At 38.7% G+C, this 22,328-nt stretch overlaps 1 protein-coding gene across 1 annotated transcript in view; it reads left to right on the plus strand.

The window, feature by feature from the left end:
• The window catches only part of TBC1D5 (TBC1 domain family member 5), a 498,482-nt gene that overhangs the window by 296,154 nt on the left and 180,000 nt on the right, over positions 1-22,328 (plus strand). The window contains exons 11-14 of the mRNA XM_074371891.1: positions 1,339-1,427; positions 2,939-2,989; positions 3,084-3,153; positions 8,234-8,406. Coding sequence (XP_074227992.1) covers positions 1,339-1,427; positions 2,939-2,989; positions 3,084-3,153; positions 8,234-8,406 — 383 coding nt within the window. The remainder of the gene's footprint in view (positions 1-1,338; positions 1,428-2,938; positions 2,990-3,083; positions 3,154-8,233; positions 8,407-22,328) is intronic.

A 22,328-nucleotide genomic window follows, 5' to 3' on the forward strand; every position in this document is an offset into this window, starting at 1 on the left:
GCGCTGTTCCCACTCTTTCTGGGTCTCTCCCGTGTTCCCCTAAGGAACAGTCTTTTCAAGGTCTGTTTAGCAGGGGTTGGTTATCTAAAGAGACTGAAGTGCTATGTGGTAATTTGTCCTAAATTACAAGTAAGTTGTCAATGGATCATGAATCATTTCGTAAAAATGTCATTAAGTCCTTCTAAGTCAAGGCTAGCGATAACTTACAAATGAACTCCGGCAGCGTTTACTTTTGTGTGGCTTTATGACAATAGCCGGTGTCCTGTGAGCAGCAGAGAGCTGCTAGACTGGGCAGAGGCCAGTATCACTGTCCTCTCGTCGCAGGGGGTTTCTCTCATTCCACCAGGAAAATCGTTCTCTCTGCTTTTGTGCTTTATTGTTATTTCCTGTAAAGGTGGGGTTTTGTCTTGTCTTTTTCTAAAAGATCATCTGTACGCAAAAGGAAAATAGTAATTTACTCCCTCTAAGAGGCAGCAGAGAATGTAGTCTATTTTTAACTTGCTAAAATACATTTTTTGATGCCTAAGTAGGGAAACAATCTTCATTAACAAGGCAGGTCACTGTCATGAACCACCTCGTTTCATCTCAGTAACAGATGAAAAATGCATTTTTATAAAACCCTTTGAAAGACATCTTAGTAACTAATACACCTTTTTGTTTCTGTATCTATTCATGAAATCCACAAGTGAACACCAGTATAAGGAAAAAGAAAATCGTATGGGTGAAATCACTAAATAAATTCAAAAGTAACCTTATAGTTGAAGTTGATAGGAAAAAAATCATAGTCATCTTCTGCTTAAACATGTTGAAAATCCTACTTTAAAAACTTTGTTTTCTCTCATACCTGCTAAAGGTTGTTTCTCTTATTATCCAACATTTCCAGCTAGCTGACTTCAGCACTTCCTAAATCTACAGACATCCTGATTTTGAGCCATTATATAATGAAAACATTGGCTGTAATTTCCTTAGGTCTACAGTTCTCAGTTGCCCTTCTTACTGCAGATCTTTACACTGTAGCTCATGATTATCATTTGCATGAATGAAATTCATATTTATGAGCACAGCTCCTGAAGCAACTGACAGGTGCAAGGTTGTCTACCATGCCAATTTATTGTCTGTTGTGTCATTTAAAAGAGAACTGCTCCCCATGTTTTTAAAGAAGAATGCGTGCCGTGGCTGAATTGGAGTCAAATTCTAAAAGGACATAAAATCGCATTTTGTAGCTTCTTCTGTGTATGCTTTTCTGTATAGTGTGGAAGTGCAGGTGGTGGAATCAGCTGCAGAAGCTCTCAGCTGGGCTGGTCCTGTCCACCCGCCACTCTTCGTTGTCTGTTTCAGGGCATGCATGAGCTGCTGGCCCCGATCGTCTTCACCCTGCACTGTGACCACCAGGCCTTCCTTCACGCCAGTGAGTCTGCGCAGCCAAGGCAAGTCGTGACATAAGCCCCTCTATTTTTTCAGCCCTGCTGTGATCTTTTTCTCACCTCAACATCTAGTCCCTTGAAAGTATTTCATAAATTGTAAACATTTGGTTGTGTTTCATGCGGCTGGCTGTTCATTCCACTCACTAATTGTAATCCCACTTCAGCTATGGGGCAAATTTGGAATTGTAAACATCTTAGTAGACCTTAGGGCTGTACCAAAGGACGTATAACTGATGGATCAAGAGGAGGAGATTGTTGTTGTAACGGCAAAGTGCTAATGATGGTTAACATTCATACGTACTGTCCTCTCGTGACCCATCTTTCACTGCAGGCTGGGAGAGAACCTTTACCTGCGAGATACTTTCTCCTCACCAGAGTTGACTCAGTTCAGTTCATAAATAGAGCAGTTCCACAAAGAACCCCAGTCTTTAGACAGACAAAAATGACTTCTCATGTTTTTGAAATATGTTAATTTATTATTTCCAGAAAGTAATGTTAATTGTAATGAACTTAGGCCAATTGTTAGAATTTATTCTCTAACTTAAGAGATGCTAACTAGTCAGGCCAGAGAGGCAGCCAGGAAGCATCCTGGAAAGGGAGAGCTGAGGGAATGTAAAACCTCGCCAGGAATATTCCACAGGCTAGCCCATCTCTATGCAGAGAATAAAATCAACACACAGCACTCCATGTGCTTTTCTGTACGATCTTCATTAACCAAATATAGCCATCCATTTTGCTGAGCATATATTAGGGTATTTGTCAAATTAACTTGCTTACTGTATTACAGAGTAGTATTCTCTTGTTCCTTTTGATTTTTTCTAATTATGCTGAGTTTACTGAATCTGACCTATCGTAACCATACCTTACTTGTCATTGCTTCAGTTATTCTAAAGGGTAAGGGTGAAGTTAGTGTGGGATGGTGTTTTCATGCAGCTTGTCTTCTTTAAAACATATATGCTAACGTATTTCGCAGTAAAGTATACACTGAGAATAGCTTTTGAATGAGTTGGACATGCTTCTATAGCTGTTTCAACCCTTTATAAAGTAAAAGCAACCCTAAAATAGATTTGGAAGAGGTGCTCTCACTGATTAATTGATATTAAAATATAATAAAAGGAGAAGCCATCAAAAGAAAATAATGTTTTGATATGGGATATTTGACTGGTAACTATTAATTTTTGTTTTGTTTTGGACAAGTGATGGATTGTGGAGTAATCAGTTGACTCTAGACCAGGCATGTCTGAGGAGTGTATTGTCACATTCTGTATTCAGTATGTAGAATAATTAGAGAGTTACCTCATTGTGGTACTGACAGGGAGCTAATTTGGTTTTGATCCTTATAGAAAGAAAGGATTTCATTTGTTAATGGAGTTGCTCTTTTTATTAATAAAGGCTTGCTTTTTTTAAATTTACACATTTATGCAAGTGGGCTTGTGAGTATAGAAAAAGGCCACCTCTGCATGTCCTTCAATTAAAAAGTTACACGTGCTGATTGCTTGTATTGCTTTTTTAAGTGAGGAAATGAAAACGCTCCTGAACCCTGAGTACCTGGAACATGATGCCTAGTAAGTACAGAAGCTTGGTTACTTTTACTTTTGATGCCATTTTTACATTAATGGAGGTTTAATATTAGCATTATATTATTTTTCTAATTTTTAGTGCGATGTTCTCCCAACTTATGGAAACTGCTGAACCTTGGTTTTCTACTTTTGAGCATGATGGTCAAAAGGTAAATCTTATAGTGCAGATCTTTTCAATATATTTGAGGGACCAAATGATTTCAGTAAGTAACTTTAAGTTTAAAGTAAGTAAGTTGAAAAACATATGATCAGAGAATAGAAGCTATTATTATTACTATAAAAAATGAAAATATAAGAATACCTGTGGAATAATAAGTTTGAACTGGGGATCTAAATCATGTCTCTAGTAATACTGGCAGATATAAAGAAGTAATATAAAAAATGTCATATAAGTAAGTAGAAACTTTCTTTTATGTGTCTATTTTATGCAGGCAGTATAATTTCTTACTTAAAAATGATTATAAATTTTGAGTGATACGTGCATTTATCTACTTGGTCTGTCGCTACCCCCGTGAGTTGATAGATACTGAATTGCGTAGACAACTCTGTGTCAGATTGGTTGTTTTACTTTGACTAATGCATCACTATTGAGTATATACATTTAGCATCAGTACCATTTATGCTTACTCTCTCTTAACCTTATTTTTTAACTGTAATTTTTTGTGTGAAATAATTAACATACCGTTAACAGTCACCTCTCTAAAGGTACAATTTAGTGGTTTTTAGTATTTTCACAGGGTTGTGCAAATGTCCCCACTCTCTAATGTCAAAACATTTCCAACACCCCCAAAGGAAATCCTGTACCCATTAGCAGTCCCTCCCTTAACCCCATTCCCCAGAGCCCTGGCATCACTGGTACGCTATCTATTTCCTGGATTTGCCTTTTCTGGACACTTCATATAAATGGAATCATATAATATGTGGCCTTTTGTGACCAATTGTTCACATAGCATAATATTCTCAGCATTCATTCATGTTGCAGCAGGTGTCTGTCAGTACCTCATTCCTTTTCACAGCCAAATAATGTTCCATTGCCTGGATATATACTACATTTTATTTTCCATACATCCATTGGTGGACATTTGGGTTCTTTCCACTATTTGGCCATTAAGAATAATGTTACTCTGAACATTCGTGTACAAACTTTTGTGTGAACATATGTTTTCAGCTCTCTTGCTGTATCTCTAGGGGATGGGATTGCCAAATTAACTGTCATTTTAAACAAACATATATGCTAACTTAGAGGTCATTATGGTCTTTTCATTGTTATTACACAATAATGGGAAAATTGTAAAATATTCTGACAAGGGATGTTGTTAAGAGTGTTTGGTATATTATTTTCTGTACAACTAATTTCTTTTGTATTGGTATAATTGAATGCATCCTGGTTAGAAACCATGCATTGCTCAGTCACTTCACTCCATCTCTTAGAAAATGAAATGACTATCTAATGCTTTTTATGCCTTTGCTCTAGGTCAGGGCAAACTACTGCCTGCAGGCCAATTTGACCTGCCATCTGTTTTTGTACAGCTTGTGAGTTAAAAATGGCTTTTACATTATTAAATGGTTGGAAAAAATATCAAAAGAGAAATAATGTTTTGTGACATACGAAAATTATCTTGAGTTCAGATTTCCATGTCCATAAAGAAAGTTTGGTTGGGATGCAGCCACCCCTGTTGGTTTCCTTGCTGCCTGTGGCCGCGCTCATTACACCAGCAGAGCTGCGGAGCTGCAGCTCAGACCGTGTGACCTGGAAAGCCCAAAATATTTCCCATCTGGCTCTTCACAGGGAAAGTTTGTCAACCCCTCACTGAGCTGATAAAGTCTTCTTTCAGCAGTACATCAGCATGCTACATTCCTTAAGGGTTATTGGAGGGGAAGCTTGCTGTAAGCACGTGTGATGAACTGCTTTACGTTTTGGAACAATAAATCCATGTCCTTGGCAGGTGATGGGATGAAGTCCTAGGCTTATGGGAGCATCACATTTTGAGCAGAGTGCTTGAATACATTTAAATACCGACATCATGATCATTTTATGCAGTGGCCACTTTGTAGTTTATAACTGATTCACAGTATCTGAGAAACTGAGTAATAAAAATGTGAGGGCCGCCATTTTTCAGGTTTACTTATTCATGTTGCTGTCACGAAATCAAGTCATGAAAATGGCTTAGACAACACAATGACATTTATTTTACCAGTGTCACATGGATGTGACCTCTGAGAAATCATGTTTATTTGCATTTACCAGTGCATAATATATTCCTAAAAAACATATTTAATGAATCCCTTTTTTATCCTCCCCTTTTTATTCTGTTTCATGATTCTGTCATCTTTTTAAAATGAAGTTCAAGAAATTAATATATCACTCCTTCATTCAGTTCTTCTAATCCCTTGGAAAGTTCAGGTCTATTCCTACGTGTGCTGCCTAGTTCAGCAACATACTTTTTGTGATAAGACTTTCTCGGTGAAGGAAGCAGTGCATGCATTTATGTAATGGTGTGACATCATTACCCGGCTGCCGTCCTCCAGCAGTTTGTGGCCTGGCACTGATCTGTGGAACGCACTTTGAGAACCACTAATAAGAGTCCCATTTTATTGGTTATCTCATTTGATCGTATTTGTTAAATGCAAATAGCATTCTTTATGATAAGAAATCCTGAAGATAAGGAAGTATTTTACATTAACTCTATCTTTACTCTTTTTTGATTTTACTTTTAGATAGGCTAAGCTATTTATTAGCATTGTAGTTCTCATGAACATTACTTTCAAGTTTTTAAAATTGAAGATATTTTATTACAAGTGTTCTGAGGGGTAATCTTTTCTAACTACAATTGGTATATGACTGTAGTTCTTAGACTACACATGAATCTCTGTTAAGTATTTGAAGAATGGGCTACAGATGCTATTGATTTAATGACAACTCATTCTATTCCAACTAGAAATCAGTAGTATGATTTCATTAAGATAAACATTTTTAACAGATTAATTTAGGATCAGTTCTCTCCAAAGCCAGCAGTTAGACTTTCAGGAGCATGTTTATTGAAGGCCCTTAGAAGAGGGCTACATACAGTGTTCTGTCTTCCATGTGGTTGTTAGAAACCCTGTCTGAGCTCATGCTTCTACCATACACTGCATGATATTCAGCCCACAGGTTTCTGCAGTAAAGAGATTTACCTCTCTCCTGTCTATACAAATTAACGAAAATTAATTGAGCCATAAAAATTAACGTGGTCGTATGTCCTTCAGACCTAAATACACTGGGGCAGACACTGTGGAGAGTCCTAAGGACTGTGTTTCTTTTTAAGACTTGAAATGATCCTGAAAAGACAGCTTCCGGGAAACTTCCACGAACTCCTTCCAGGAAATTTTCCCTGATACACATGCCCCTCCCTCCCCTCTCCTGCACTTTCTACCGACCTGATTAGTCACAGCTCTGATACAGAATTCTGAGGGTTTCCTCAGTGTAGTTTTCCCTCCGGACGACGAGGGCAAGAGCTTTTACCTTCCTTATCTTCGTGCCTCTGAATCTGGTTCAGTAACGGAGGGATGACACTCCCTTTAGAGATCGCACAGTTTAGGAGGCAGAGAATTGGGTGAGCTTGCCATGGCAGAGGAGGGAGAAGACGATAATGAACCAGGACCTGGCACTTGAGCCGAATCTTTAAATGCATCTGGGGCTTCTGGGTGGAAACACCAGGGAGGGGGCTATTTCAGGTCGAAGGTGGCATCCCAGGACCTCTAGAAGCACAGTGAGAATAGAGGCCGTCCAGGTAATGGAAAACCTTGTAGACCTGGTCAAAGAATTTAGATTGATTGTTCTGTTTTCCCCAGAGTAAAAATAGCGAGGAGCTGTTAGGAATGTTTAAGGAGGGCTATCTGGCCTAATCTAACATCTGCTTTAGGTGGAGCACCAGAATTTTGGAAGATGGATATAAAAACAGACTAAATCAGGGGCAGCAAGACCAGGAGGAAAGGAAAGATTAGGGCCCCGAGTCAGGTTGTCACAGTAGAAGAGACGCACGGGAGTCCCCTGAGTGGTTCTAAGGAGCTAAAATTGGCAGATTAGGTGTTCTCGTTGGGGGATGGGTTGAGGTAGGCTTGGGGAGGATGAACGTGCCTTTGAGCAGGAGGTGATGACTCGGCTGTGGGCCTGCTGCATTAGAGACCCCTTGGGAATCTGGGATTCTTTGCCAGCATTGGAGTGTGTGGGAGGCACTCTCGAGTTCTAGGTCTTGAGTACAAATGAGGAAGTCTTTGGAAAAGGGGTTTCAGTTGAAGCCCTGTGTGTGGCTGAGCTCACTCAGGGAATTGCGTGTAAGTAGAGAATAAAACTAAGACCAGGGCTGTAGGAGAAAGCAGCATTCGTGAAACAGAGACAAGAACCTGAATGAGAGAGGTAGACTGACGATGAGTGGTAGGCAGAGAGTCACAAGAGAGATGCTGTGAATCCCAGTATTGGAAAGAGGTGGAAGTGGAGGACCGGACATCGGAAGAAAGGTCAGACGTAGTGTGTTAGGTAAACCCTCAGACTTGAGGGGGCAGTTGAAGTTTACATGAAGACATGGCAAGGAGTGACAGATCTGTCTTTCTTAATCGAGGGCATGGGATGGCAGGAAGGGATGCTGAAGTTGGCCCACAGAGATTTTTTTTTTTTTAAGTCAGCTGTATTTGTGGTCTGGAGAATTTTAAAATATTTATACCCAGCTATTTAAATTGATCAAAAGACAGAGAACATCTTCTCTTCTAGTACTAGTTTACTTTACTTCCTGGCATTTTTTTTTTTTTATAGTTTTTGAGACCTCAAAGGAAAACCGTTTTCAGTCACTTTTTTTCATGTGGACGCTTTATGCCACAAGAAGTAAGTTTTCCTCCCGGTGTTCCGTTTCGGTACTGGGGCTGCTGATTAGACACGTTGGCCGTGGACAGGTAGACTGGTGGCCACCACTGCTTCTAGCCAGAATCATCTGGTAAGAGTTCGTGTCCCCAGAGAAACTGCTCAAGGGAACACAAGGAGAAAATATTTTAGAATATTTCCTGGCCTTTACGAGCGCAGTCATCTGTACAACGATTAGCATAGAATTCCACATTTTAAGCATTTGTCATGAGATAATTAAAGAAGATGTTGGCTCCTATTTAAACTCCTATTGATAAATACATTCAAGAATGATGTCCATATATTTGTTAATTTCACTGTTCAAATAATCCATGTTCCATTTTTCCTGTTTCTAGGGGAAGGAGACCCTGATGACGCCTATCCCCTTTGCTCGACCACAGGATTTGGGGCCAACAATTGCTATTGTTACTAAAGTCAACCAGATCCAGGATCATCTATTGAAGAAGCACGATATTGAGCTTTACATGCACCTGAACAGACTAGAGATTGCACCACAGATATATGGCTTGTAAGTATTCGTTTAAATCTCAGCATCACCTAATTGTGGTTTCTGGTGGCTTCTGTGTGTTTCAGATTCATAGACACGAGAGTCAGAGCTGTTCCAGCTCCATTTCATGCCATGGCTCCTTTGTGTTTCGTGTGCCAGACTGTGCTCATGGCTTTCGTATATGGTGTTTCCTCCAGTCCCCCCCACCAGCCCCGTTAACTGGGCATCACTCCCTGGTTATGGAGGAGGAAACTAAGGCTTACACTGAGCTTACACATATTGAACTGTGAAGTCATAGTTCACATCCAGGCAGGCTGGGCTCTATAATCTGCAGAGCCCAGTGCAAAATAAACGCGAATGGCCCCTTTAAAAAATAAGTCAGTGGGAATTTCGAGATGGCAACAGCCAGGCATTAAACTGAGCATTCTGAGAAGGGCAGGGTCACACAGATTGTACACACACGAAGCTAGCCCCGAACCCCAGCATTCCTGCAGATAGTCGTGTTCTTTCCATTTATAGTGTGGTTATCTGGTCTACCCTCAGAAGTGCATTTCTAAAAGTAAGATAAATGTCCCTCACAATGAAAATATAATATATTAACCTTCTTCAGCCAGGTGACTTCTGTAACATGCTATATAGCAGAAGAATGTGGAGCTAGTCACCTTTGGAGGAGGGGAGGGTGTGCACACGCATTCAGTGACTTGCAACGTGAGGCAATTTAGAAAGATAACAACTTTAATAAATGTGCATAGTTATGTAGGGGCACAGACAATAAAAGGTCCTTTAAATCAAAACAGTGCGACATTTGTATCTAGTGCCGGGCAGTCCTTGGTAGATACTTCCTGCAAATCCCATCTCTCAATAAGGAAAGTTGAGAAGATATTCCTGAGATCTATACAGTAGATTCTCATTAAATAAATATGAACTCAGTATTTGAATTAGGGAGACTCTGAAGTCAGAGGATTAGAACCAGAGCGGAGGCTGTTTATTTAGCCCAAAGAAAAGCAGGTCCATGAGTGTTTTCTTTATGTTTTCACGTTACACCGTGTATGACTAATCATAACTCAGCCGTTCTCCTCTGGAAGTCCTGGGCTGTGGTTGACGACGTCTGCCCTCCTGTTTTAACGGTGCCTGTTTCCATCTCTGTGACTTAAGCTTGATTCCGTGGTTGAGAGCAGCTCCGTCACTCCCAGTGGACGTGAGTGCACGTGCGCATCATGGGTACGGGGCAGCGCCATCGGGAACTGATGAATTGACATCATGCTTCTAAGTCCAGCTGATTTGTGTGTGATTATAGAATAAAAAAAAAAATCTAAAATACCAGTGACAAGGTCAGGAGGCTAATTCTTAATTCCTTTCTACTGTGCACTCGAAGACTTGGTTTAGTCAAATACAAAAACCTATTTTATATCCTCAAAAATTGTTGTCTAGTCTAGAAGTTGGTCTTAAATATTGGGGAAAGAGGCTCCTGGTGGATACACTCAGCACTTGTGTGAAACGCTTGTTGCTTGCTGGCTCTCTGACCCAGCTGCTGCTCTCCGTGGCAGTGGAGGGGCGTGGACTTGGCACAGCGATTTATGAGCTTTGTGTTCTAGTTCCTTCTCAGACGTAGTTCCCAAGTGCTCTCTCTTCACCACACCGATCCCTCGAGCTTCCGTGACATCCATCCAGCACCTTCCCAGTAAAATCCCATGATCCATGACCTAACTCCTCTTCCTCTTTTCAACTTTAGTTTTCAGCAGGACTAACAAAATCAAGGCTTGCAGTAACCATAGCCAGCTCAGTTATCCCTTTATTTTTGCATGGAATTTTATCTTCGTTATGTAAATATATATATTTTTTAAACTTTGAAGAAATCACTCTTTCTCTTAATTGGTCGGTACTACATTTCACAGTAGCAATGATTTTACTGACTCATCTCACTGATCAGACTTGATTTTATTGTTCATGTTTGTGAGGCAGTGTGGTTGAATTTCCCTGTTTTGATGCTACCCAAAGCTGTACTACCATCGATGTATTTCCTATTGATGACTGTTAGACTCATATTACTCTCTGGCCCCAAAGAGTCTTATGTAAAACAGCCGTTAGAAGCACAGGCTTTGAAATGAAACAGACCTGTTTAACTACTTTGAGCCTTGGTTTCTTCATCTGTGAAATGGAGATTGAACATAATGGTACCTACTTCAGAGGGTGCCTATGAGAATTAGATCATAATATACAAAACTCATAGTGAGAGCAGCTCCATCATTCCCAGTGGATGTGAGCACGTGTGCGGATCACAGGCGCGGGGCAGCACCGTCAATATTTAGTGAACATTCAGTATATGGTTAGTGCTGCTTTTGGTATCATTATTTGTCATTATCATTACTTAGGATATCATAGCTTTGGGAACATGATGTACCATGCGATTCATGATCTCCGCCAGCTCTGACTGTGGCTTTCTGTGTTTTCTTCACTAAAGGAAACAGCTTCTATTTAAGTGGGAACATAGCTCTCCTTTAGACCAAGGCTGCTAAAGAGATAGTATCGAAGTTGAGAGTAAACTTTTAGAAACAGATCATAGCATTTTGGCACAATAATTTTATGTCCTTGAATCTCATAAATACTACAGGTCTTTATCTCATGGAAGTGAATTGAAATTTGTTCACTTTGTTTTGTTTTGTTTTATATCGCACAAGTTAACATTGATCTAAGTAATTGCTGGTACTGCTGTCTATTCCTGTTGGAAGAAAGTTGTTTACATGGTAGAGAAAGTGTTAGCAAAATGAAATCATACCCCACGTTGAGTCCAGGCATCTAATTTTAGTCAGTCTTTAGCAGTTGCATGATACATTCAAGTTTGTTTAAATCTGCTTTCTGATATGGTTGTGATCATCTTTAACAAAAAGAGTTTATAATTACTCCATTTTGAAAAGTAGTTTTTCTTCTGTTTTTTGTTAGGGAATATATGTGGAAGTGTCCTGACGTGGCTGATGCAGCACATGTGAAGGCATTTGTTGCATTTTGCTAATAAATTTATTTAACAAAATTAGAAGTCATTCCAAATTAGCTTATCTTAATTTTAAATAAATTGATGATAGTTATCTTGCAATATGGGAGTAAGACCCCTTGAAATCTTGAATGTTATGTAATAACTTGCTTATTAATGCTATATTTAAGTGCATTTTCCCCTGGATAATTGTGGCTGTTTTTTTCTGTTAGGAAATGTTAAGTCAACTTACTATTTTAAAGGTTAAACAGAGTTAATTTGCAATTAAATATTTAATACTTTCTAGGTGATATTATAAAATAGTATTTCCTAAAAGTAATTTACAGTTTCTCATTAACTTTATGAAAAATTACTCCTATTGCACTTAGAATGAAATTTCTCTTACTTTAATTCAGATAATTGACATCTTGAGTTGTGTTTTGTTTGCCAATTATTGATGAGTGTTCGGCTTTTAAAAAATTAAGTTCTGTAGGGACCTATCCATGAGTGCTGACTGATTTCCAAAGTAAAACATTCACTGCGTCATTGCCAACTTTACAAGGTAATTTCTAAGAGTTTTGGGGTTTGGTTTTTTTTTTTTTGTATCTTCATTTTTAATATGAGAATAAAAATGTCCTGTGATTTCATCACTTAGGAGTTAATATTACTAAAATATTAGTGTTACAATTCCATCCATGAGTACATACTTGTTTTGAGTTCATAAGACCCTTAATCATAATAGATTCAAATATAAAGATTCAATACTATTTTCTTAATATTTAATACTATCAGTATGGTTTCATAAACAGACCAAAAATTGAAGTTTAAAGCTTAACAATTTTTGCTAGGCCAGAGTAACTGTGTTTTATTATCACTCTTAAATATATTGAATCTGTATATTTTCGACTACATTTTATCCTTTGATATAAATAGAATACATAATAAGCATCTATGGGATATGCAATTAACGTCACTTTTGAGGAAAGGCCCTCATAACACACTTGGGCTTTGGCATTCTTAAATTATGAGCTCTTTACAGCACTCGTGGGATAAATTCCATATCTCCCAAAAGTTTATTAGACATCTTCCATTTCCCTTATTTCCTATTTTCTGGATTAGCAGTTGTTTTGCTGTGGTGGTTTCTAGTAATTTAATTGAGGAGGTTCTTGGTTATTGATAAACAGTCTTCTAAGCTGTGGTACAGTTTCAGAATATTTTATCACAGCATATTTGTTCTAACACATATCACAGTGAGATTATGTATGACAACCAAGTTTTTTAAAGTTACATTTGAAGTATAAACATATGGTAAAAAATATAACTCTGTCATCAAAGTCAGTGTAATTACCCATCTTAAAAATGCTTTCTCTCAACAGTTTGGGAAATAGCTTCCTATTCTAAACACAATTAATGGAAATATTCTTGTCTTTTCAATGAGCCTTATATATTAAATGTAAAATACAGACTGAGGGATAAGAAGATGAAGATTCCATGATACTTTGTTGTCACGCATCCCCTCAAAATTACTCATTTTGAAAAAGTTGGGTTTTCCCTTCTATATGAAGAATTATGATAAAGAATTATGAGGAAGAGTAATAAATTATTTGAAATAATGATTAATACTTGTTAATATCTGTTGTGCCCTGTGGGCTAGTCATGGCACTAAAGGCTCCACGTCGATTATCTTACTTACCCTCACGGCACGCCGGGCCAGCCACTGTTGTCATCTCTGCTCTGTAGATGAGGGACTCAGGTCTTATAAAGGCTTACTGAGGTGGACTAGTGACCACGAAGCTGAGCCAGGTTTTGAACTCTTGAGCGTCCATTTGCAATCCGATATGACCAGGGCCACGGGTGTGGTAGGAAACTGAGATACCCAGAGGTACCATGCATCAGACTGGACCACGAGCCAGTGCAGGGTGACCAGGTAAGCAGCAAAGCCCAGACAGGTGCACGGCCGGGAGTCAGAGGAGTCTTGTTAGTAGTGATCAGAAACCAGCGTGGTAAGGAGGCAATGGAGATTGGAGGGCCCGAGAGCCATGGTTGTGCCAAGAACCAGGACGAAGAGGTCTCAGGGTCTTCCGCACAGAGGGAGTGGGCAGCAGAGATACAGCCAGAATAATACGCCATCTTCTGTGGCGTAGTTCTTCTTGTCCAAGTCCAATATTGGCCTTATTTGGGTCAGACAGAAAAATAAAGAGGCAGGGGAGTGGGCTCCTTGGTAGCAGGCCATAGGGCTTTGTTACTGGCCCTGCACAAAATCCCAACATCTCAGGGTCTTTTAGATGGCAGCTAATCATGAAGTCCTTCAATCTCATTTGTATTAATATTGTATTAAATAACTGAGTATCTCAGCTTGACCAGTCCCTTGTTGGGGAGTTTGATGCCTTCACAGACAGCTTATATCCTGGCAGACTTCACTCACCTCAGTATAACATAATAAATATTAATTCCTAATAAATGTTAGGCACTTGTTCACAGGGAGCTCACATTACATAGAAAAAAAATAACTGAGACTTGAAATATTTAGATTAAATTGTGGCTTTAATATTTATTACGTTTTGCATTACAGTTACATCTAGGTAGTCAGGATAGGTGTTAGAATGGTTAGTTTGGTGTGATACATATATAAACAACATTATTTTGCTATAATGTAATAATTAGAATCATGCAGAACATGCTGGGGGAGCACGAAAGTGGACACTTCATCAGCATTGCATTTGGCTACAAGTAACAGAAACTCGGCTAGGACTGGCCCGAGTAAATGGCCACTTGGGTTTTTGTCTGTTGTTATTTTTCCTAAGAAGTAACAAGTCTAGAGGTAGACAGCTGCTGTCAGCTGTTCAGTGGCTCTGATGGCCACTTGGGTTTTTGTCTGTTGTTATTTTTCCTAAGAAGTAACAAGTCTAGAGGTAGACAGCTGCTGTCAGCTGTTCAGTGGCTCTGCAGTATTGAGACCTGCAGGTTCCCTTGGTCTTGCTTCATGATTGTGGCTAAGTGGTCTCAAGATGATGTTCCAGCTGGACATCAGTTATTCAGTAGTTCAGTAGATAATGGTTCAGAGCTGCATATTTGTGCAAGAGGCTGGTGCCAACCTTATTCGGCCTCTTTGATTAAGCAAAGTAGAGGCGTTTTCCTAGTAATCGCCGCTAGCAGATGTAGGCGTAAGTGTCGTTCGTAGAATTGGGGTAATGGCCAACCCTAACACAAGAAACGATAGGAAAGCAGGGAGTGGGATTTATGGTTACCTCAGACCAAAAGTCCTCTATCCCCTGGAGCTGGGCACAGCGTGAGGAAAGGTATGCCTGTCTGAATGTCATCATGGATACAGGAAACACGCGTCAGTTCATTAAAACTAGAGTAGATTTTGTGTGAGAAGGAAGGAGGAAAATGAGGCAATGCCAGGACAGGGGAACTCATATGTCATGCTAAGAACAGTCTAGATCTGTGCTGCCCAATAGGTGGCTATAAATTTTAAATTAATTAAAATTAAATAAAATTTAAAATTTAGTTTCTCAGCCACACTATTCCTATTTCATGTGCCTAATGCCAGCCACATGTGACTAAGTGGCTAGTCAGCTGGGCAGTATAGATAAAGAACAGTCCAATCATTGTAGAAAGTTCGCCTGGACAGCACTGGTCTAGATCTTTATTCCAGGATGAGGGAGAGAAGGTGGCACTGAAACATAATGCTTTCATAATCATATTTTTAGTTTAGAAGGATTGCCCTGGTTACACAGCTGTAAAGAAACTGAAGGGGGTAGTAAGCCAGGGGAACAGTGATTAGCAACAAAAGTAGTAACGTCTGTGTTCTAGAAGAGAGGGTACGGTGGCCTGAAACAAAATAAAAGCAGTAAAGATAGCGGTAAGTGGAAATAATTGGAAAATACCAAGTTGCTAGAATTGTCAGGATTTGTAATGAATTGAATATGGGAGTGAGGAAGAGGGAAGAAGCAAAGATAATTTGGACAGCACAGTCAGTGATGGTGAAAATGACAGAGATAATGAATAATAGAGAAAAAATGTCAAAGGAAAGAGGAATTCACTTATGGATGTGTTGAGTTTGGTGTTCCTTTGGGACCATGGATATTCAGTAGACAGTTGTATTATGTGATTCTAGAGCTTTGGAGAGAGATTTGAACATACTGGTTTGGAAGCCCAGATACTGTATGATGCCAATTGAAGTTGGTAATAAAGTGACACAGGAAGAGGCACAGAGATCAAGTCCTAAACAACGTGTGTACCTGACTTTCAAGAATGTAAAACAGTGAGCATTTTGGCATAATGGACATTTAAACTAAATCACTGTGGTTTATGTGTTTGAGAGAAGCAGGACTGAAAACATGGATGTGAGTTGGGAGAGCTTTGCAGTCATCTGGAGGAGACAGCGGCAGTGGAGGACAGGCCGCTTGAAGAAATACTTTGCTCACAGAATCTGTGATTTGATAATAACCCAAAATGATAATGCTTACTTGGGAGAGCTGGGGACACTGGATTGGAGCCACTGCAGTTTCATAACATGCAGCACACTACCCTGCTGAACCATCCTTTTATGTGTGTTCTCAAACAGTCTGCCCAATCTGCGTGCTACTAAACCTGACCATCTCAGCTTCTTCCTTCCTGGCCACCAGCCTGAACCTCCCCTTGCTTCCTGTGCTCTGGTTGATGCCTCTGTTCACTCTGTCTCTAATACTCTGGAGTTAACTCTTTCCCTCTTTGTGACCAAGAGCTGTTAGGTATTATATCCCCAATGTTTTTAACCTCTTCCTCTTTGCTGTTTCTTCTTTAAGAAAAAAATAAAACACAACAAAAGCATTCCTCTGAGCCTCCCCCTTCCAGCATCCCTACTTGTCTCCTCTTTTCTTCCAAACCTCCAGAAATAGGTCTTCTCCAATTTCCACTTCCCACTGATTCACTGTCACTGTGGAATCAATGTAAATGGTCTAAATACACCAATTAAAAGACAGAGATTAGCAGATTTAAAAACATGACTGAACTACATGCTGTCTACTTCAGCTATTATGACATGAGCAGGTTAAAAAAGATATAGCACATGGACATTAATGAAAAGAAAGCAGGAGTGGCCAAAATAATATCAAATAAAGTAGACTTTAGAGCACAGAGAATTACCGGAGACAAAAGGGACATTACATAGTGATGAAAGGGTCAATCCACCAAAATGAGTTAGCAGTCCTGAATGTGTATACATTCAAGAACAGAGCTGCAAATTATGTGAACATGAAACTGACAGAACTAAAAGGAGAAGACAGATCCACATTTACAGTTGGAGACCATCAACAATTGATAGTACAGCTAGACCAAAAGTAAGGGCTCAGCAGCGGTGTCCCCCATCATGGTCTCATTGACAGTTATTGAACACTTCTTCAAATAGTAGTGTAATACACGTTATCTTCAAGTATCTACGGTACATGTACCAAGATAGACCATATGCTGGGCCATGAAACAAGCCTCAGCGAATTAAAATACACTGAAATCACACGGTGTATTTTCCGTATTCACAATAGAATCAAATTAGAAATAACAGAATGATAATGGAAAAAATTTCTAAACACTTGGAAACTGAGCCACACACTCCCAAATAATCCCTAAATCAAAGAGGAAGTCTCAAGAGAAATATTTAAAAGTACATTGAACTGAATGAAATGAAAATTCAACATACCCAAATTTGTGGGACACAGCTAAAGCAGGGCTCAGTGGGAAATGTATTACACTAAACGCTTACATTAGAAAAGAGGAAAAGTCAAATTAGTAGTGTAAGCTCCCACCTTAAGAACCTAGAAAAATAAGACAAAAAAGTAAATAGAAGGAAGGAATAGAGGTAAAAATTGAAACCAGTGTGATTAAAAACAGAATAACAAGAAAAATGAAACAAAAAGCTACTTCTTTGAAAAGACTAATAAAATTGATAAGAAAAAAAAAAGCAGGAAGGAAGGGGGTGTGTCTGTAAAAAGAGCAGAGGAAGGATCCTGGTGGTGACGGAATGTTTCGGGGTTGTGGCTGTGTGGACAGTGGTGTGCCCTGGTTGTGATACCGTGCTATAGCTTTGAGGATGCTACCATTGGGGAAACTGAGGTCACAGAATCCCACTGTACTGTTTCCTACAACTGCATGTGAATATGCAATTATCTCAACGTAAATTTAATCAAAATAATATCAGTTCAAATATGTCACATCTTTTGCCCTTTTTATAATTTGGATTTATTTTCTTAGTGTTGAGTTTTGAGAGTTTTTTGTATATTCTAGAATACAAATCTGTTGTTACATTTGCAGTTCACAAATAGTATCTTCCTGTCAGTGGCTTGTCTTTATTTCTTATAAGTATCTTTTATAGAGCAAACATTTTTCATTTTGGTGAAATCCAGTTTATCTCCTGTTTTCGTATCAAATGTGTTTTTGGTGTCATATCTGAGAACTCCACTTAACCCAAGTCATACACATATTTTGTTCTAATCATTTTATGTATTATATTTAGGTTTGTGATCCTTTTTGAGTTAATTTTATATAAAGTGAGTCGTATAGATGAAGGTTATTTATTTTTCACAGATGTATCCAATCATTGTAGTATCATTGTTGAAAGACTACCCCTTTTCTATTCGTTTGCCTTTGCACCTTTGTCAAAAATCTTGGTTTTATTTGTGCGGGCTTACTTCTAATCTATATTTTTTGCTTTTGTTGTATTACTAAGAGAGGAGTGTTGATCCAGCTATAAATTATACTGTAAATTTCTCTATTTCTGAATCCAAGACTACTTTAAAATGACAGACACCTAAGATTGAGAATTAGCCACCCAGTGTTCTTAACCCAGTACAAATGGCACAATTTTCTTTTAATTTATGACAGGCAACTCCATTTTGTTAATTTCCTGGTGCTTTTTGACATGCAGGGGACATAATTTCAGTCACGTACATAGTATGTGCAGACATGATAATAACACCTTTAAGAACAGTAGGCTTTTGGGCTTCGAGGAGCCAGTGATTTCCGATAGAATCTGGGAATGCTAACCATTTGTGAGTGGAATATTTAGCATAGACCAGGATTTTTTGTTTTGGGGGTTTTGTTTCTGCTTTTGTTTTTGTTCTTGTTTTTTTTGCTTTTTTCTAAAACTCTGCCCATGGTTTGAAATTGCTTCCAATTAAATGGCTTCTTCCAGTATTGTTTTGGAGCCTAATAAGTGTATTGGACTAGTGAAAACAACCAAAAAGCAGATGATGGCATTTTCATTTGATATATTCGAATCGTTTTAAATGCTTCTGAAATACCTAGCTTCTTCCAAGGAGTATTTACAATGAACATTAAAACGCTTCCCGTACATATAAAAGTTTTTATTATAAACTTTTAACTCTGCAACTCAGACCTCATTTATTAAATTTTATTTATCAAAATAGTTCATTTATTAAAGATCAATACGGAAATATGTTCTCTAGAATTTCCTGCAAGTATGTGATGAAATTCACAGTGCTGAAATTTATGTTTCTGATTAAGAATTGAGGTGATTGAAACACAAGGCGTGCTAGGCATCTGAGAAATACTGATCCACTGAAGGCTACCAGGGCAGGATAGCTCAAGATCGAACATAGCCCCATCCCAGCACCATTCCAGGTGTTAGGGCTAAAGTCAGCCTTATCTTTCAGTTATATATCTTAACACTGTACATTGTCACTTTGCCAACACCAGTGTTGAACTCACCCACCAGACCTAGATCAACTTCAGGTTATTTCATCATTCTCTATAGGAACCCAGGAGGACTGTGACTTTACAATTGTTGTAATGTCTGTAACTGAACATAAGGGTACAGGAGAAACAAATGTTACCCTGAAACCTGACACACATAAAATGCCATCTAATGAAGGTCATAAAAAAGAAAACTTCTCCAGAAGTACATTGTCAGACTTGTTTTAAGTCATGGTGGAACAGTAGAATGTCTCCTTTAAGCTGTCTCATTTAACAGTGGAGTGGACTGAAGTCCAATATTGCCTTTGCATCTGTTAGCCCATGTAATACATTTAGATTGGAAGGGGCCTAATTTTTATGCTTAATTCAAAACTGTAGGTTCTAAGGCATGAAGGAGAAATTTTCAGGACTTACCCAGAAATAATAGTTAAGTGTGGGTAAAAATCTTGGGTTTATTAATTAGCCTGTCATATTCCGTTTCTCTCCCTCATTTCTCATCCTTGGCTTCTTTACTTCATGGGTCTCTGATTGTTTTTCTGCTCTCCAACGCTTTCCATCACCAAGTAAGCCAGAGGCAAATTGAATATCTACAGCTAATTGCCCTAATAAGCTCTTTGCTATTGCTATATGGTAATTCATGTATGATATCATACTCCATTATTAAGTATACCTTGTAATTAACCTAATTTGTATCACTTACATCAGTGATTACAGTGTGTGTCTTTGATGGGTCTCTGACCAGACTTAAGCTTCTACCCTTATTTTTTGACCTCTAGGGACCCTGCCTAATATGTGTAAAACCTTTTTATGGGAACTATTAGTACTTCAAACAGATGCGTGTAAATGCCAGGCTTTCCAGAGAAGGGTTTCTTGACTAGCTTTTAAGGCATTTAAGATCACCAGTACGCATTTTGTATGGAACTTCTAAGTTATTTTTCTGACTTCTGAAAATTATTTTAAGGACAGTATTTTACCATTATATATAATTTTATATGACCCACAATATCAAGATAGAACTCTGCCTTCCCACCATCAGTTCTTCCATGACCTAAATGTTAGAAAAATGATGAACTTGCTTAATGAAGAGAACCTCTTCCAAGCTCATAATTTTGGAAGATGCTATTTGACAGGCTGCCGATTCAATTAAGAAAATTCATCATTTATTACAGTCTGTTAAAAAGATTGGAAAAAAGTGCTCTTCTACCACAAATTTTAAGAAAACCTTTTTCCTTCGTTAATTAGGGACACAGATTAAACATTGGTAGAGCATGGTGCTTTTTAATTCTTAATTTTGCTTTTTTTGTTTTGGATTTTTTTTTTTTGGATTCTTCATCAAATATTTCTTTATCCTTCAGATTTTTTATTCTTATTTTTGTTGTTTTAAATACTAGAATTGTACCAGAATTTAAGTGCAAGAAAAATCATGCAATTCAGTTTGGCATTTGTGTGTGTGTGTGTGTGTGTGTGTGTGTGTGTGTGTGTGTACACTTTGTTTCTAAAAAGTCATTCATTAAAATGTGCTTTCTCTAATAAAAATAATGCTTTTATTTTTAGTTTACTTCGGTTGCTATTTGTTAGGTATTTTTGTATGATTTCATATATAATTTTTATACTAATGTACTACCCCCAAAAGAGTCATATTATTTATGACTTGAACTGTAAATAATATGTGGGGTTAAAAAGAAAAAAGAAAAAAAAAGAACTCCAGACTTTGAAAAAGCTTCGTTAGTCTTATTAAAATTAAATGTTATGCTACATGGAATTTGTTGAAGAAAATATGTCACACCTTTTAAGATCTCAATTTAGAATCGATAATCATTTAAATTGGCATAGCCCTCACTAAGTGGCATCAGAAACAACGTGAATAACTAGGACTGGGGAGAAAAGACTGAGTTACATACTCGTCTAAGTGATCACATCTACGCTGAGCAGGTTCAACTTTTACTAAATAGACCATCTGACTGAATTAAGTCAAGGGGACAAACAATGAAAACTAGTTAAAAGTGTGAACAATGACTGCAGCTAAGGCAGGGGCAGTGAGGAGAAGCAGAGGCCTGGTTCCTCTAAGAGTTCACGTCCCCAGGTGTGAAGGCGGCGAGCCTCTGCGCCTAGGGAGGGAGGAGGGGAAGACTGGAACTGCTGATGTGTTTCGGTGGGCAGAGCTTTATCGTGCCCTGCTTGCTCTCTGCCATAGGCTTGGTTCATTTGTATGGCCAGTCTATAATTAAAAGATTTTGATTTTATTTGAAACGGATATTCAGAGACAAATAATATTTATAATATACGTTGTTTATACCCTCTTACAATTGCTGAACCTAATATTGGGTACTGGGGTGCAGTGAATGCTTGCAAAAGTTGAATTTAAGTCAAATTAAGAGTACTTCGTTTTATAGGGTTGCCACGTGGAGTTGCTATTTGCAGAACACTTAAAACCGTGTCTGGCACCTAGGAAACATTTTCTAAGTGTTCATTAAATTTAAAAATAATGATAAATCATAGCAGGGATCATAAAATTCTAGTTAAGACCTCATACCTCTAAATAATAATAAAAATGATGAATAATATTACTCCTTCAAATTGAAAATTAATGGGGAATGGTTCTCTCCAGGGCCATGAGTCCCCGTGTACCACACGCCTTTGCTGTGGTTTAGCCCGTCAGTAAGTGGCTGTTTTTTCTGTAGCTTGATCAGCTCCAGGCAGGAGGAGTGCCTCTGCCCGTTGGTGTTTCTGACAGCAGTGCCACATCAGGGCAGACTGGCTCCTAATGTGATTTCCTTCTGATCTTTGGCTTTCCACTTCCCACTCTTCTTTTGTGGAAAATGCAGTTTCAAAACAGCAGTGCGTGTGCGGTGAGCGATCAGTCATCTAATCCTCTTCTCCTGCAGGTTCTGCTGGTGTGGAGAGCAGGCACCTCGTCCCTGCAGGGCGCTGCCCAGAGTTGGTCTGATGGGCTCTCCTGGGCTCCCCTCTGCTCCTTTGGCCTCCTGCCCATGCAGTCTTCCATCCTTCCTCTCCTTCCTGTGCCCCTTCCTCACCTCCCTCAGTGCACTCTCAACTCCAGGCCAGGCCTTCTGCTGTTGTTAGGATGTAGAGATGGGAGAAGGAGGAGGAAGGACAAGTGAAACACGGGGAAAGTTACTGTAATGTCTGGTAGCCATGCATTTAAGCCATTTATCTAGATTTTGCATAGTCTCACTATTTCTTTTCTTTTCTTTCCTTTTTTTGGCCTTCTTTCCAGCTTGCTTGCTTGCTTGCTTTCTTAACTTGGGAAAATTGCTTTATA

This window comes from Camelus bactrianus, chromosome 1 (genome assembly GCF_048773025.1).
Source record: "Camelus bactrianus isolate YW-2024 breed Bactrian camel chromosome 1, ASM4877302v1, whole genome shotgun sequence".
Classification (NCBI taxonomy): domain Eukaryota; kingdom Metazoa; phylum Chordata; class Mammalia; order Artiodactyla; family Camelidae; genus Camelus; species Camelus bactrianus.